Source organism: Macaca nemestrina, chromosome 17 (genome assembly GCF_043159975.1).
Source record: "Macaca nemestrina isolate mMacNem1 chromosome 17, mMacNem.hap1, whole genome shotgun sequence".
Taxonomy (NCBI): Eukaryota; Metazoa; Chordata; class Mammalia; order Primates; family Cercopithecidae; genus Macaca; species Macaca nemestrina.
Genome location: NC_092141.1, coordinates 61,533,634 through 61,550,282, shown reverse-complemented (window position 1 = coordinate 61,550,282; position 16,649 = coordinate 61,533,634). Strand labels below are relative to the sequence as shown.

At 45.1% G+C, this 16,649-nt stretch overlaps 1 protein-coding gene across 1 annotated transcript in view; it reads left to right on the top strand.

Annotated features, from left to right (window-relative positions):
* The window catches only part of LOC105472285 (karyopherin subunit beta 1), a 37,496-nt gene extending 28,572 nt beyond the window's left edge, over positions 1-8,924 (top strand). The window contains exons 17-22 of the mRNA XM_011725391.3: positions 242-349; positions 1,315-1,458; positions 1,577-1,682; positions 3,298-3,412; positions 3,786-3,947; positions 5,825-8,924. Of these exons, the coding sequence (XP_011723693.1) occupies positions 242-349; positions 1,315-1,458; positions 1,577-1,682; positions 3,298-3,412; positions 3,786-3,947; position 5,825 (636 nt within the window). The 3' untranslated portion in view covers positions 5,826-8,924. The remainder of the gene's footprint in view (positions 1-241; positions 350-1,314; positions 1,459-1,576; positions 1,683-3,297; positions 3,413-3,785; positions 3,948-5,824) is intronic.
* The last annotated feature ends 7,725 nt before the right edge of the window (positions 8,925-16,649 follow it).

The following is a 16,649-nucleotide window of genomic DNA, read 5'->3' as shown; positions in this document are numbered from 1 at the left end:
ACCCTGGAGAGCAAGGCTTTTTTTTTTGTTTTTTTAAACCTTTATCAGTGATCTCTCTCAGATAGTCTTTGTTCCCTTCCTGCCGTGTTGGTTGCTGAAAAATTAATCTCGGCAGAGGGAAGATGTTTTCTCCTTTGACTCTAGGTTCAAGTGATAAAGGCCTAGCAGCTAGTTAAAAATAATGTCTTGCCCCAGCAGGCAGCCTTTTCTGTTAGAAGATTATTTCCTTGATTCTTGGCAGGTTTGTTTGGCAGCTGTGGGCTTAGTGGGAGACTTATGCCGTGCCCTGCAATCCAACATCATACCTTTCTGTGATGAGGTGATGCAGCTGCTTCTGGAAAATTTGGGGGTGAGTATCTACACACAATCTAATTAACCAGTCTTCTTTGAAGAAATCAATAGTTGGAAAGATAGTTAAATATTGACAGGCCGGGCACAGTGGCCTGTAATCCCAGCACTTTGGGAGGCCGAGGTAGGTGGGGTCACCTGAGGTCAGGAGTTCGAGACCAGCCTGGACAACATGGTGAAACCCCGTCTCTATTATAAATACAAAAAAAATTAGCCGGGCGTGGTGGCAGGGGCTTGTAATCCCAGCTTCCCGGGAGGCTGAGGCAGGAGAATCGCTTGTACCTGGGAGGTGGAGGTTGCAGTGAGTCAAGATCGCACCATTGCACTCCAGCCTGGGCAAGAAGAGCCAAACTCCATCTCAAAAAAAAAAAAAAAAAAATCAGTGACAGGGAGCTGTGAGTTTCTAGAACATTGGCTTTGGGCTTATAAACAGGGGAGTTGTTCATTTCACGGATGATTCTAAAGAAAGTGTAAAGTTAATTAAAGGAATGTGTGCTCTATTAGAGGTTTTTAAAACAAAACAGTAAAATGCAAAGGAAAAGTAAATACAGTTGTTCTTTGACTTATGATGGAGTTAGGTCCCAATAAACACATTGTAAAGTAGAAAAATCATCAAACCATCATGAGCAGGGGACCATTTGTATATCATACCTCTCTCCAGAGGTAGCCATTGTTAATTATTATACGTGTCTTTAAGTTCTATATCCAACTTTGCTACTTTGCTTCTGTGTTCTCGGACAAGTCACTTGACTCTTAAGTCAGTTGCCTCATGTGTAAAGTGGGAATGCCAATACCTGGCTAGCTTCTTAGAGTTGATGTGAGGTGCAATTGGGAAAGGTTTTGTAAGCTATAAAGGACCATCCAAATATTTAAAATCAGTAGTTGCTTGTTAGAAATGAAATTTTTGTGGATCTTTGGACCAAACAAGTTTTGACTTAATTGATTTTTCCTTTTGTTCCTTGTCAGAATGAGAACGTCCACAGGTCTGTGAAGCCGCAGATTCTGTCAGTGTTTGGTGATATTGCCCTTGCTATTGGTGGAGAGTTTAAGAAATACTTAGAGGTTGTATTGAATACTCTTCAGCAGGCCTCCCAAGCCCAGGTGGACAAGGTAAGCTTAAAGCTATCTTGGCTGTTCTTTAAGTCTATCTCTAATTGGAGGGACTGTTGACAAACATGCAGCTAAAGGTGTTCAGTATGATGTAGGTTCTGTTCTTTGTGTCTTACAGTCAGACTATGACATGGTGGATTATCTGAATGAGCTAAGGGAAAGCTGCTTGGAAGCCTATACCGGAATCGTCCAGGGATTGAAGGGGGATCAGGAGAACGTACACCGTTGAGTATACAATCCAGTTCCCTTCGTCCACTGGCCAGTGTGCACTTAGCCAAATGGACTATGTCTGTCATTCTGTAGCTCGCTTGTGAATTAGTGCCTGTTGCTTAAAGGCAGGAAGAAGGGAGAGCAGTGCCCTAATGAAGAGAGTGGCTTAGGGAAGACTGTACAGTATTGTTTTTGCTGTGCTGCTGCTTTTTTTTTTCTTTATTGTTTTGAGATGGAGTCTCATTCTGTTGCCCAGGCTGGAGTACAGTGGTGCAATCTCAGCTCACTGCAGCCTCCACCTCCCAGGTTCAAGCAATTCTCCTGCCTCAACCTCCTGAGTAGCTAGAACTATAGGCATCTGCTACTATGCCCGGCTAATTTTTACATTTTTAGTAGAGGCAGGCTTTCACCTTGTTGGTCAGGCTGGTCTTGAACTCCTGACCTCAAGTGATCTGTCTGCCTCGGTCTCCCAAAGGGCTGGGATTACAGGCCTGAGCCACTGTGCCTAGCCTTTTTAATTTTTTTTATTTATTCTTTTTATTTTTTTGGAGACGGTCTTACTCTATCACCCAAGCTGGAGTGCAGTGGCGTGATCACAGCTCACTGCAATCTTCACCTCCCGAGTTCAAGCGATTCTTATGCCTCAGCCTCCTGAGTAGGTGGGACTATAGGCACGCACCACCATGCCCAGCTAATTTTTTTTTTTTCTTTTGTATTTTAGTACAGATGGGATTTCACCATGTTGTGCAGGTTGCTCTCGAACCCCTGAACTCAGGTAGTCTCCTACCTTGGGCTCCCAAAGTGATGGGATTACAGGCGTGAGCCACTGCACCCAGCCCTCTGCTTCTTTTTCTCATATTTCTTGAGTTTTGCAAGGGATGGGATTCTGCAAAAGTGTTGGGGGGAAGAAACCCAACATAAGTGCTTTCTGTATCAACCATGAGTGGCAGGTCCCCTACCCGCTTCCCATCCTCACAAGCTAAATTGGAGGATTGGGGAGTCAGAATTCCTGTCACTTGTTCTTGTTGCTGATTGGGGAAATTTTTTTACTTCGCCCCTCTGGTATCAGTAGCTCAGGAAAAAGTTACATTTGTTTCTTCTATATTTGCCTATAGGAAGAGGAATATTTGTCTCTTCTGTCGACTTGAGGAATGACACATTAGTCAAAGGAAGAATAATTTGATATAACTATATGCATTTAGTTATCCAGCTTGGACCTTGTATGATAGGGGTATAATAGTTGGAAATTTTGAAAAAGGATGTAGTCCTGCCATATGAGGGACAGGTGCATCAGACCGTCTCTTTTTTTTTTTTTTCTTTTTTTGAGATGGAGTCTTGCTCTGTCGCCCAGGCTGGCATGTAGTGGCGCAATCTCGGCTCACTGCAAGCTTCGCCTTCCGGGTTCACGCCATTCTCCTGCCTCAGCCTCCCGAGTAGCTGGGACTACAGGCATCCGCCACCATGCCCAGCTAATTTTTTTGTATTTTTAGTGGAGTCATGGTTTCACCATGTTAGCCAGGATAGTCTCGATCTCCTGACCTCGTGATCCACACGCCTCAGCCTCCCAGAGTGCTGGGATTACAGGTGTGAGCCACCGCGCCTGACCAATACCTTCTCTTTCTTTTATAGCGGATGTGATGCTGGTACAACCCAGAGTAGAATTTATTCTGTCTTTCATTGACCACATTGCTGGAGATGAGGATCATACAGATGGAGTAGTAGCTTGTGCTGCCGGACTAATAGGGTAAGTTATACCCTGCTTCTAAGAGCTGAATAGAACTTCTCATGGAAAATGAGAAACATGGAGTAAGGAGTTTTGAGAGTATCGCAGATGGCAACAATTCACTTCTTTGGCATAGAGATTTCTTTGTAGAACCCTTCATGTCCTGTTTTGAGTGTTCACATGATAGTTTATTCCAGACCCTCAAGGTCTCTGTATTATACCCCAATAAACTCTGATGTTGGTCAACAAATTGCCTCTGTTTAGTGAACTCTACTGAGGGTTTTATTTATCTTTGAATTATGCTAAGAAACCCATAGCACTGGTTTGGAAGGCTCAAAACATGATATTGGTATGGGGCCAGGAGCTCATTCTCAGCTGTGTTTGTTTTGCACAGGGACTTATGTACAGCATTTGGGAAGGATGTACTGAAATTAGTAGAAGCTAGGCCAATGATCCATGAATTGTTAACTGAAGGGCGGAGATCGAAGACTAACAAAGCAAAAACCCTTGCTACATGGGCAACAAAAGAACTGAGGAAACTGAAGAACCAAGCTTGGTAAGATCTTGCCTCCACTGTCCTCTTCTACTTCTTGGAGGAGGGAGGTATATTTTCTTCAGGCCATTCTGGCAAGCACTGCCTTCTGGCATTTTTTTGTTTGTACTGTTTCCCGTGTAGATGCTTCTGAGTCAGGCAACCTCAGTTTTTCCTTGAGCCAAATGTTTGACTCCTCATAGTGATGGAGAGCAGAACTTTTATAACTGGAATTCACTGAAATTACCAGAGTATTTTGGGTCCTAATAAAATCATCAGTAATGTCATTTTCCCCTAATTCTCTTCTGTTTTCTATTCCTTTCCATTCTATTCTTTCTTTACAGCAGTGCTTTTAGACGTTTTCTAGCTCTAGAGAAGATTTCCAAAGTCAAAGTTGTCTGGCTCCTACTTTGTTTTTGTGTGTGTGTGTTTTTTCTTTTTGAGACAGAGTCTCACTGTTGTCCAGGCTGGAGTGCAGTGGCACAATCTTGGTTCACTGTATCCACCGCCTCCTGGGTTTGAGCAATTCTCCTGTCTCAGCCTCCTGAATAGTTGGGATTACAGTCACATGCCACCACTCCTGACTAATTTTCTTTTTTCTTTTTTCTTTTTCTTTTTCTTTTTTTTTTGAGACAGTCTCACTCTTATCGCCCAGGCTGGAGTGCAGGGGCGTGGTCTCAGCTCACTACAACCTCTGCCCTCCTGGGTTCAAGTGATTCTCTTCCCTCAGTCTCCCAAGTAGCTGGGACTACAAGTGCAAGCCACCACACCCAGCTAATTTTTTTTTTTTTTTTTTTTTCTGAGACAGAGTCTCGCTCTGTTGCCCAGGCTGGAGTACAGTGACGCGATCTCAGCTTATTGCAATCTCTGCCTCCTGGGTTCAAGCAGTTCTCTGCCTTAGCCTCCTGAGTAGCTGGGATTACAGGTGCCCCACCACCACCACGCCCAGCTAAGTTTTTTGTATTTTTAGTAGAAATGGGATTTGACCATCTTGGCCAGGATGTTCTTGACCTCCTGACCTCGTGATCCACCTGCCTTGGCCTCTCAAAGTGCTGGGATTACAGGCGTGAGCCACCAAGCCTGGCCCAGTTTTTGTATTTTTAGTAAATGTGGGGTTTCATCACGTTGGCCAGGCTGGTCTTGAACTCCTGACTTTAGGTGATCCACCCCTCAGCCTCCCAAATTGCTGGAGTTATAGGCTTTTTTTTTTTTTGTATTTTTAGTAGAGACAGGTTTTTTCACCATGTTGGCCAGGCTCATCCTGACCTCAGGTGATCCACCTTTCTCGGCCTCCCAGGTGTGCACCACCACTCCAGGCCTTGGCTCCTACTTTGAAATGCAATTTTGTTTGGAGACAGAGTCTCCTCTGTGACCCAGGCTGGAGTGCAGTAGTACAATCATACCTCATAGAAGCCTCCAGCTCCTGGGCTTAATTGGTCCTCCTGTCTCAGCCTCCCAAGTGGTTGGGACTGCAGGCAAGAGCCTCCATGACTGGCTAGTTTTTTTTTTAATTTTTAGAGACTAGGTCTCCAGTTGCCCAGGCTGGTTTTGAACTCCTGGCCTCAAGCAGTTCTGCCTCCTTGGCCTCCCAAAGTGCTGAGATTATAGGCTTGAGCCATTGCACCCAGACTGAAATATAGTTTTAATTTCTTTACCTCTTAATTAGTTATCTTACCCCACAGATCTCAGTAAAATTGGCTCTTTGAGTTTCCCTCCAATCCTCTGATGTAGGTGTTAATAAGAGCAGGTGGATGGCACATAGGACAAGAAGAGTGTCATTCCTTGAAAAGTTGACAAATTCCATTCAGGCCTAGGAGCATGTAATTGTAGGAGTCAGCATTATTGGCTCTGTTGGGTATATGCGATCTCAAAGATTGACCTTTTTTTCCATCTGTTTTCAGATCTGTTACTATTGGGATGATAACCTGAGGACCCCCACTGGAAATCTCCAATCTTTTGAAAAACCTGGAAGTGAGGAGTGTGCACGGATGCTGAATGTTTGGGAATGAGAGGATGAGTGAGTGAGGCTTGAAAACACACCACATTGAAAATCCTGCCACAGCAGCAGCCGCAGCCGCCAACAGCAGCGCTGTTAGTGAGCTAAGTAAGCACTGACTTCGTAGAAAACCGTAACATCGGCCATCTTGGAAAAGAGAAAAACAATGGAGTTACTTATTAAAAAAGAAAGAAAGAAAGCTGTCTCTTCCCAGGAGAGGCTAGAAGTAGCTTTTCTGTCTTTTGGCCGGTGCCGAGTGGAATGCCTGGTTTGGGGGAGGAGGAGGGACTGGGTTCAGCTGTGGTGCTTTGTTGTAAAAGGCAGCCTGGCCTTTGCTACTGAGGAGAAAGATGGAGTCTGGGTCTCAAGCCCACCTTCGCTGTACCTTTGCCACATGGTACTCTATGCTTGCCGGCTAGAAGGAGGGTGAGGGATTTTTTACAGTCTGAGAATGAGTGTGTGTGAGTGAGGCGGTATCCACATTCTCAACTTCAAGTCATTGCAGTTTCTTTTTCCCAGAAAACAAGGGGTTAGATGTTGCATTTCATAAAACTAACCGAAGTTCTGTCTACTGATGCAGCACAAGAGATGTAAAAAAAAAAAACAAAAACAAAACAAAAAAAAAACAAAAAAAAACAGGAAAGACGCTCTTTAGGTTTTGTTTTGTTTTTTCGTTTTTTTGTTTTTTTTTTTTTTATTCTAGGGAAAACACTGACGAATGGTCAGAGCTCCTATCCTGATCTTTTCATCAAGGCGCCTTTCCTAATAATATGGTTCAACTGTGAATGTAGAAGTGGGGGGGAGGGGGGGAGAAAAAGAAAACTCTGGCGTTAGAGGATATAGAAAAATATAAGTACAATTGTTACAAATAACGCAGATTTCAAAAACAAAAAAAGTCACAACCCAAACAAACCAAAATTTAAATGATCAGAATTGGCAGCACAAAGAAAACGCCCTCTCCTGACTTGTATTGTGGCAGTCTGAACGCCCCCAGAAAATTGTGCCAAAGAGTTTAGAAAAATAAATATACAATAAAAGTAAACACACACATACACACAGAACAGCAAACTTCAGGTAACTATTTTGGATTGCAAACAGGATAAATTAAATGTTCAAACAATCTGATAAAATAACCATTTGGAAACTGCTTGGCCTTCTGTTCTTTTATTTGATTGACTACAATGCGGTATTGGTCTCTTGCTGCACTTCAAAACCAACAAAACAAAAAAAGTGTGTGTGTGTGAATACACAAACACACTAACTAGAACTCTTGTGATGAAAATGGCACTTGAAAAAGGTTATATTTTTCCACTGAAGTTGAAGGTTAATAAAATGGTGTCAAACGTCCCCTGGTCACACACTTTAATATTTTTTTAGAAGTGTGATGTATGATTACCATAAATCAGACTTAATTATTTTCCCTTTTACAGGGGAACAGGGCATCCTGAATTTTAGAGTCTTTCAGCAATAAGAAGGGATGTTGGTGAGCTTTGATCCTCTTTTGGTTTTGCAGTTGTTAGGAGTTTTTGCTGGCAGTTTGAATATGCTGCTTTCAGAAAAACCAAGGAAGTTTTAAAATTGCTTCCTGGTCCTTAGAGGACTAAAAACAAGACCCTCATTCCCACTTTCATTTCCACTCTAGCAAAAAGTATGGTCTTGTGTTTTTCTCCAACTCCTCATTTATATCCTCCCTTCCATGTCCAAGCCTTCCATTCATAAGTGGGATTGGCTCAGTTTTGCCCATCCATATGGCAGCATCTCTAATAGCTCTTGTACAGGGTATCAGATATTGTGCCTTTTGGTGCCAGGTTCAAAGTCAAGTGCCGATCTATGAACCAGTGTACAAAAAAAAAAAAAAAAAATCCAGGTATTTGAAGGAGAGACGCTCCATTGTGAATAAAGAGCTCATACCAGCTCCTAAGCCCTATTAAGAAGAGGCCTGGTCCTCTAATGCCTTGTTTCCATTTCAGTTGTTCTTTGAGAAACAGAATGATGTACTAACCATTCCTGATTATTAGATAGGCTTGGGTCAGGGCTTAGGGAGGGGGCAGAAATATTGGGGATAGAAAAAAAATCTGATCATTCCTCAGTGCTACCCATTTCTGTCCTGTGTGGGCTGCTTAGCTAGACAGCAGGAGAATAAAGTACACCGAGAACCATAATGAAAAAACCTTCCGTGTGTTTTGTCATGTTTTGTTCCAGGGAAGCAGTTGATGAGTGCTGTTACTAATGCTTTCTCCCAGATCCATTCAGTGGTGGAGAGGAGGAAAATGGGCTGGTTGGATGTGGTCTTGGTGCCTTGCAGTTACTCTGCACTGGTTATGCATGTAATCCTCTTTTCTAGTTAACCTTTTGCTAGTGGATTTTCCATAGTCTGGGTATTTGTCCTTAAATCAGTTATACCACCTAAGGCAACTGGATGCAAAATGCATTCTGTCCACTCACTGTCTGGGCCTTCCCCACCCTAGTCTTGGCATATTCCTTCAAGAATGTAGTTACCGTCTGCTTGGGAAGATGTCAGTGCAAATGTGAAGAAAATGGGCATCAGACTAGGCTTTGGTTTACCACAAGTGGCAGCTGCCTATATCAATTACATTTATTAATTTTGCTTTTCATTTTTCTCAGTTCTTCTCAGCCCCCCTCTGTTGAAATGTTGGACTTCTTGCTGTCAGAGGCAACTGTAATATTGCCTTAGGGACTTGTAAAGAAAGGGGAATTGCTCAGCGTAGTGTTTTAACTTTCAGAACCAAGCAATCTATTTACTCTTACTATTTAAGAAGTGTATTAGTCCGACTTTAAGAAATTTCCAAACTCCCATCAGCTTTTGATAGCATCTTTGTTTTTGAAACAACTTCAATCTGTAATTGGCATTCAGAATGCCCTTGGCATGCCAGTTTGTGATGGCATTTAAGACCTGTAAAACACTTGAGCCCAACTAGATTAACCAAAACCGATAACCACCACCTTTATCTTCTAAATAAAGTCCGCTTTATTTTTATTTTCAACATCTTGCTGCTTTTTTTTTTTTTTTTTTGGTCCCAAATGGTGTCACCTCCATGGAGGTGAAATGGTTTGAAAGAAGTCGGAATGTGTGGTGAGAGGTGTTTGTGTATGTGTGTGGGGGAAAGGAGGGACACACATCTTGAAATGGACTCTACATAGTGTAATGTGATGTAGATGAAACAGTGTCCTACAAATGAGGTAAGGAAAAAGTATGCATGGAGGAGGTTTTGTGTTTGGAGAGTTTGAAGCAGGAGCAGAGATTGTCCTCTGTTTTGTGCCTGTTTCTCAAGCTAATGATGTGTCGTCTAACGGATCATCCAAAAGTTGGCCTTTCACTTAGTTTTCATCACGTATTTCATTTGTACTTGCATTGCCTTCCCCCCGCCCCCCACCAAGAAACTTGGAAAGAACACTAGTTGAGATTTAGGAGACTAGGCCCTTTCCTTAACCCTGCTGCTTATTAGCATAGTGATGCCTGCAGGGTAGTTCATGGAAATAACCCTTTCTTAGTTAAGCAAAATGAGGGCTGTAGACTCCATGTGGCCTTTCCCCTTTTCTGATTGTATACCTGTTAGTAAACTTTTGATCATGCATATCCCATGTGTTTATAAATTATATACTTGGACTACTATAATCACATATTGTCTAATCATAAGACACAAAAATAGAAAGTAAAAAGCAATTATATGATAAATAGAAGTTCTAGTATTTCTAAATCCAATTTGGAGGTTATTGAGTTAGAGAGAGTAACTTTTAATTCTTACCAGACTGCATTAAGTCCTGAACAGCAATGATTCACTGAGAACATTTCACTGAAGGTGAGATTTGAGCAAAGAATGCAATTAGTTCATCAAATGGCAGAGAAGGAGCAACTGCTCCCACAAGAAACCCCATTACCATATACCTGGTCCCAAAACAAACATTCAGAAACATACAGTGCAAGCCTGCAGTTCCACCTGGCCTCCAAGGTCCCAGCTTGGCCCACCTAAAGTGAAAAATGGTAAACACTGAGGTTTTATGTTTTAATTTGTACAACAACCTTAGTATTCCTGTTTTACTGATGAGGAAGGAAGGGCAGAAAGATTGACTCATCAGACCAAGGTCACTTAGAGCCAGAATTCAGAGCCAGGTCTGTCAAATCAAGGCTTTACACATTTGCCCTGGACAGATGCTGTGAGCCTCTTAGTGATAAAAAACAAAGGTCCATGTTGCACATACTTAAGATATGCCATCTATTCCCTTCCCAGCACTACCAAAAAATATATTTCAATTTCGTTATTTGTTGCCAGTTTCTCCCACTATAACATAAGTTCCCTAATGCAGTGACCTTGGCTGTCTTTTAGTATGCTCAGCTGAGAGAGTGCCTGACATACAGTAGACTTTTGACAAATATTTGTTGAACTAATGACATAGAGTTCACAGAGTTCCTGTGATGGCATCACTTAGCCTTTGAAGGGCAGAGCATCCAGAAACCTCGGAAGGGCAGGGCCACAGAAGACTTCTAGGTCTTATCTGCTGGATGACTTCAGGCTGACTTCTCAACCTTGGATTAACTGATGGAATGGGAACAGGATTAGTGAATAGTTAGTCATTATTTACATGATGTTCTTTTTAGGTACTTACAAGATGCTAGGCCTATAAGTATCTTTCATAGAGTAATAAACTTTATCAACACTGTAAGGAAGGCACCATTTTAGTCCCATTTTACAGGAGGAAATGGGAACAGGCTAAGAACCTTGCCCAAAGTCATACAGGCTAGCAAGCAATGCTGACCTTCCAGATTTATATGTCTAGCCTACGTTGTGTGCCAGTGTTGTAAATGAGCTTACAGTTATTAATCAGAGAGAACCCTGGTTGAAGAGATTTTGGAATTCAATAGCAAAGCCATTTTGTCTTAAGTCTATAATAAGTTCCATTATTAACCTTTGGCAACTGCCAGACTTAATTGAGTGTATATGTGTGTGAGATCAGCTTCTCTCCTAATTGGAGTTTGAATATGTGTGTGATCAGCTTCCCTCCTTATTGGAGTTTGAACCAAACCATCTCCCTGCACTTCTGCTCCGTTTTCTCTAAGCTGGAAGCTTTTGGGAACCAGGGCTGGGGGAGGGGTGGTTGTTGGTGCTCTGTGGCCAAAAAGGCCACTAGGCTGCTGAGTAAGCTCCACATCTGAATTACCCCAGCTCCGTCAGCTGATCCCATGCACAGCACAGGCAGGAGGCCTTCAAAGCCTGAGCTGTTCCCTCTCCCAGGTGCTCCTTGGCCACAGGTTACTAAGCTGAGCTGTCCTCAGTGTGAAATGTACCTTTTTGTCTGAAAGGAAAGTACATCTCAGCTTTGGCATATAGCATTAGCTCTGGATGCAGAGGGGCAGCCTGTCACCATTTCCAAAGGAAAGAGTTCACAAATGGCTCTGTGTGAATAAGCTCTTCATAGCAATGAGCAATGCCTGCTATGTTCTGGGCATTGCCCTTCAAAATATTTCAGTCTTGAGTATGACCTTGGGCAAATTCTCCACCTCTTCTGATTCTCGATTTCCTCCTGTAAAACAGGGATCCTGATGAAAGATAATACATACAAAGTTTTTAGCACAGGACCTTGAACTCACATTGATTAACCAGTCAACTACTACTGGCCAGGCACTGTGTATGCTTGTAATCCCAGCACTTTGGGAGGCCGAGGTGGGAGGATCGGTTGTGCCTAGGAGTTGGAGATCAACCTGGACAACATAGGGAGACCTTGTCTCTACAAATAATAAAAAACATTAGGCCGGGTGTGGTAGCTCACACCTGTAATCCCAGCACTTTGGGAGGCCGAGGCGGGCGGATCATCTGAGATCAGGAGTTTGAGACCAGCCTGGTCAACATGGTGAAATCCTGCCTCTACTAATAATACAAAAATTAGCTGGACATGGTGGTGTATGCCTGTAGTCCCAGCTACTCAGGAGGCTGAGGCAGAAAAATCACTTGAACCCAGGAGGCGGAGGTTGCAGTGAGTCAGGATCGCGCCACTGCACTCCAGCCTGAGCAACAAAGTGAGATTCTGTCTCAAAAAAAAAAAAAAGGCCCGGTGCAGTGACTCACGCCTGTAATCCCAGCACTTTGGGAGGCCAAGGCAGGTGGATCACCTGAGGTCAGGAGTTTGAGACAGGCCTGACCAACATGGTGAAACCCCGTCTCTACTAAAAATACAAAATTAGCCGGGCGTGATGGCGCATGCCTATAATCCCAGCTACTCAGGAGGCCAAGGCAAGAGAATCACTTGAACCTGGGAGGTGGAGGTTGTGGTGAGCTGAGATCGCGCCATTGTACTCCAGCCTGGGCGGCAAGAGCGAAACTCCGTCTCAAAACAAAAGTGAAAACAAAAAAACACATTACCCAGGTGTGGTGGGAGGATGAGGCAGGAGGATCACTTGGGCCCAGGCGATCAAGTCTGCAGTGAGATGTGATTGCACTACTGCACTTACCAAACAACTGTTTACGTGCCAGGAGACAATGGGGATATAGCAGTGAACTAAGCAAACAAAATCTTCCTGTGGAGCTCACATTCTGATGGATAAGAAATAGTCAATATTCAATAATTCAATGTAACTTTTAAAAAAATTGTTTGGGAGACAGCAGAAAAGAACATGGCTGTAGATAAAAATGAAGTACATACGGAATTATAAAAAAAAAAAAAATCTGGGCGTGGTGGCTCATGCCTGTAATCCCAGCACTTTGGGAGCCCGAGGCGGGCAGATCACCTGAGGTTGGGAGTTCGAGACCAGCCTGACCAACATGGAGAAACCCCGTCTCTACAAAAAATACAAAATTAGCCAGGCGTGGTGGCACAGGCCTATAATCCCAGCAACTCGGGAGGCTGAGGCAGAAGAGTCGCTTGGACCCGGGAGGCAGAGGTTATGCCTGGGCAACAAGAGTGAAACTCCGTCTCAAATAAAAAGAAAACAAAAACAAAACACTCTATTCCCTCCCAAACCCTACTAATTCAATTAGAGGCTCTGCATTACCTCCACAGGAATTTGGGGACATGGTGAAGGAATGTCTTTCTACCACTGCCCTACCCTCCAATCTGATGGAACACCTGCAGCTACAGTTGGAGTTCTAGGATGCTTGCATGGTCAATGGCCCATTTTCTAGGGTCTGGAACTGGAGGGCGAAGGTGGCACCCAGATCCTGCATTGTCACATGGGGTTAATCAATTTTCCTGCCCGCCAGGGTTCCATTTGAGTCATCTGGGTTTTATTTTGATTCAGCCTCTTTAACTGGCTGCTAATGTCACCTCCTCCTACTCTTTTCAGGCAATAATGGGACAGGAAAGACAAAGTCTTTCTCCAGAGCAAGAGTCATGGGAGTGGGAGAGTCTCTCCCTGGTGGTTTCCAAGGAGGAAACACTGGCAGGGCCAGCTCTGGGGACCTGCCTTTGCACTCTCTCTCCTACCTTAACGATTGGAGGTGGGTCTTCTGTTACCACGCCTGTGAAGACCATTTAGAAATGTTTTACAACTCACGCCTGATCACCGTCCACCACTTTCCCCACTCTCCTCCCACCGTGGCTCCAATCCCCTTCACTATACCCCCTATTATTGTCTCCACCATGATGAGCCCTGCCAATATCAGGGGCTCTTAAAAGGGATTCAGAGCAATGTTTAGCTTTCTCAGATGAGGAAACAGGCCTAGAAAAGTGAAGTAGTTAGTCCTAAGTCACACTGCCTCATTTATTTACTCATTCAACAAAGAATATACTTTCTTACTCTTTTAAGATTTAGCTTAGCCAGGTGCGGTGGCTCATGCCTGTAATCACAGCACTTTGGGAGGCCGAGGCAGGTGGATGGTTTGAACCCAGGAGTTCAAGAACAGCCTGGGCAACATGGTGAAACCTTGTCTCTACAAAAAATACAAAAATTAGCCGGGCGTGTGGCATGCGCCTGTAGTCCCAGCTGAGGTGCAAGCCACCACGCCTGGAGACTGAGGTGGGAGGATCACCTGAGCCCAGGAGGGTGAAGCTGCAGTGAGCCAAAATCGCACCACTGCACTCCAGCCTGGGGGCCAGAGCAAGACCCTGTCTTTAAAAACAAAAACAAAAACAAAAACAACAACAAAAAAACCATAAGAGCTCATCAAAGACACCTTCTCTGAATACTGTGAAGCAGATCCCACCCTCCCATTCTTCTCTAGCGCTGCCCCTTGGTGTTTCTTTTTTATCCTTTATCACAATCTCTTTCTTTCTTTTTTTTTTTTGAGACGGAGTTTCACTCTTGTTGCTCAGGCTGGAGTGCAATGGGGTCATCTCAGCTTACTGCAACCTCCATCTCCTGGGTTCAAGCAATTCTTCTGCTTCAGCCTCCCAAGTAGCTGGGACTACAGGGACCCACTATCATGCCTGGGTAACTTTTGCATTTTTAGTAGAGACGGGTTTCACCATGTTGGTCAGGCTGGTCTCAAAGCCCTGACCTCAGGTGATCCGCCTGCCTCGGCCCCCCAAAGTTCTGGGATTGCAGGCATGAGCCACTGTGCCTGGCCCTTTGTCACAATTTCTAGTGGTTTTACTTATTCGTCTTTTTATTTTTCTGACTTCTCTACCATACTGCAAGTTCCACGAGAGCAAGAGACATGTATACCTGTCAGAGACATGGTCAGCACTGTATTCTCAGTACCCAGCAGCACATAATACATGTTCAAGAAATCTTTGCGGAATAAATATACAATGAGCAGGTACCAATCCTCAGGGCACGTTAGAATACAAAAAATGGTAATCCCTGCTCTCAGAACTGCCTGGTATGAGCAGCAGAACTAGAAATGGAGAATGCAGTGAGATCAGGTCCAGACCGGAGGAGGGGGAGGATTTTAGGGCACCTAAACCAGGCCTAATCTCTGTTGAACTTTTGCTACCAATCACCTAGAACCAAGGATAGAACCATTTGGCTGCACCCCGCCAGGTGACTCAATTAGGCCCTGAGCATCCAAGCAGCAGCAGGGGCTGACGACTCATCCCAGAGAGTGTGTGCTTAGAGGGTCCTGGGACCCATTACCTTTTCCAGTGAGGGAGAGCTTGCCAGTTGGTCTCATGGGTCCTGTTTGTGGCCAAGTCCAAGATCACTGAGAGTCCCAGAGAAAACCCTACACCCCCTAGCCTAGCCGCCAATCTTTTGCCTGGTCCCTTGCTTCAGAAGAGATCTTGGGGAGTGTTAGGGAAAGGAATATCTGCCTAGCCCTTGGGATTAGTGGGGTGACAGATGTCCCCACTGGTTTGCCTTCATATCTAAAGGGTAGAGGGGTCATCCCACATGGCTCAGAGAAAGCTAGTGCCTCAGAGAACAAGTGGCTGACCTCCCTTCCTGTTCTGGACTACAAAAGGGAGCTGGTGCTGGCAGGAAAGACTGAAAGGGAACCCAGCAGGAGGAGGAGGAACGAAGCCACTGAGAATCCCCCCTTCTATGAAGAGAACAAGTCTAGAGCTCTGGCTGGCTCTCCTGGTAGAAGCTCACCTCTCAGTCCAATTTTCTCCCAGCAGTGAGGAAAGGTGGCAACTGCTGCTTTTCAAAGCTCAGAGAGAGCAAGAAGCCTTTTCCTTCCATCCTTCCCCTGGGAGATTCCCACCCCCCACACCACCTCAGGATCCAAAAAGGTAGGCTCAGGTTCCCAGCAGTCTTCACAGTTAAAGCCTGAATCTGCCAAAAGCCCCCGCCCAGCATATCCCCTGCTTCCGGGCTTTGCCTCCCTGTCCACAGAGGATGCTCTTTAGCCAGAGTCCTCCACATTCCCCTGATCATTCCCTACCAGCAGCTAGGCTGACCATGCCTCTGTCCACATTGTTTAATCCACCAGACAATACTCAAAATGACTCGTTAACACTTCCTGAGCATTCGCAGGCTGCTGTATTTAGTTCTGATTTCCATTCTTCCTCCATGAGAGTGCTTAGGTGGGGCATGATCTCCAGCTTAGAAAGGTTAAGGTAACTTGCCCAAGGTCACACAGCAGGAAAGTAGCAAAAAACTTGTTTCTCTTGCCCGGGAGTTTGGCAGGTGCTCAAATAATCTTTGTGGACAGGGTGAAATATGTTGTTTCTTCATTTCCCTGACCTGTGGGTACTTGAGGGTGGCCGGGGAGTGGTGTGTGGGAAGGGGGATGGCTGTCCTTCTTCATGAATGAACCTTTGACCTCCTTAGTTCACTCTCACTTCCAAAGAAGTGACAGCTTTGACTCTAATCTCTCTGTACCCTATGTTCAATGTATTTATCGCAGCAATGCCCCTTTTTCCAGGAACAACGAAGAGTAGGTCTAATGATTTCCTTCTCAAAAGCGCAAAGATAAAAAAATAAAAATAAAAAAAAATCCAAATAAACAGCCCCGTTTCCTCCCCAAATATACAGCCCATAACTAAACAACCAAAACAACCAAAGCACCAGCCCGGCCCCTGCACTGACCGCAGACGCCCCCAACACACGCCACCACGCCACACTGCGCCGGGAGGCGTCGGGGAGGGGGCGCCAGCGCGGGCTGCGGGCGCCACAGGGAGCCGGTGGGCTCCGGGCGCGCTGCCAGGAGGGGCCGCACCGTGGGGGCCGCCGCCCGTCACCACGTGGTGGTGGCAGCGGCGGGGTCCAGGGCGCCTTCCCAGCTGGAGAAACCCGGAGCAGCCGGGGAGGAGGCGGAGGCGGCGGCGGCGGCGGCGGAGGAGGAGCGGGGCGGGCGGGAGGGAGGGGGTTGGGGGGAGGGGTGGGGGGTGGGGAG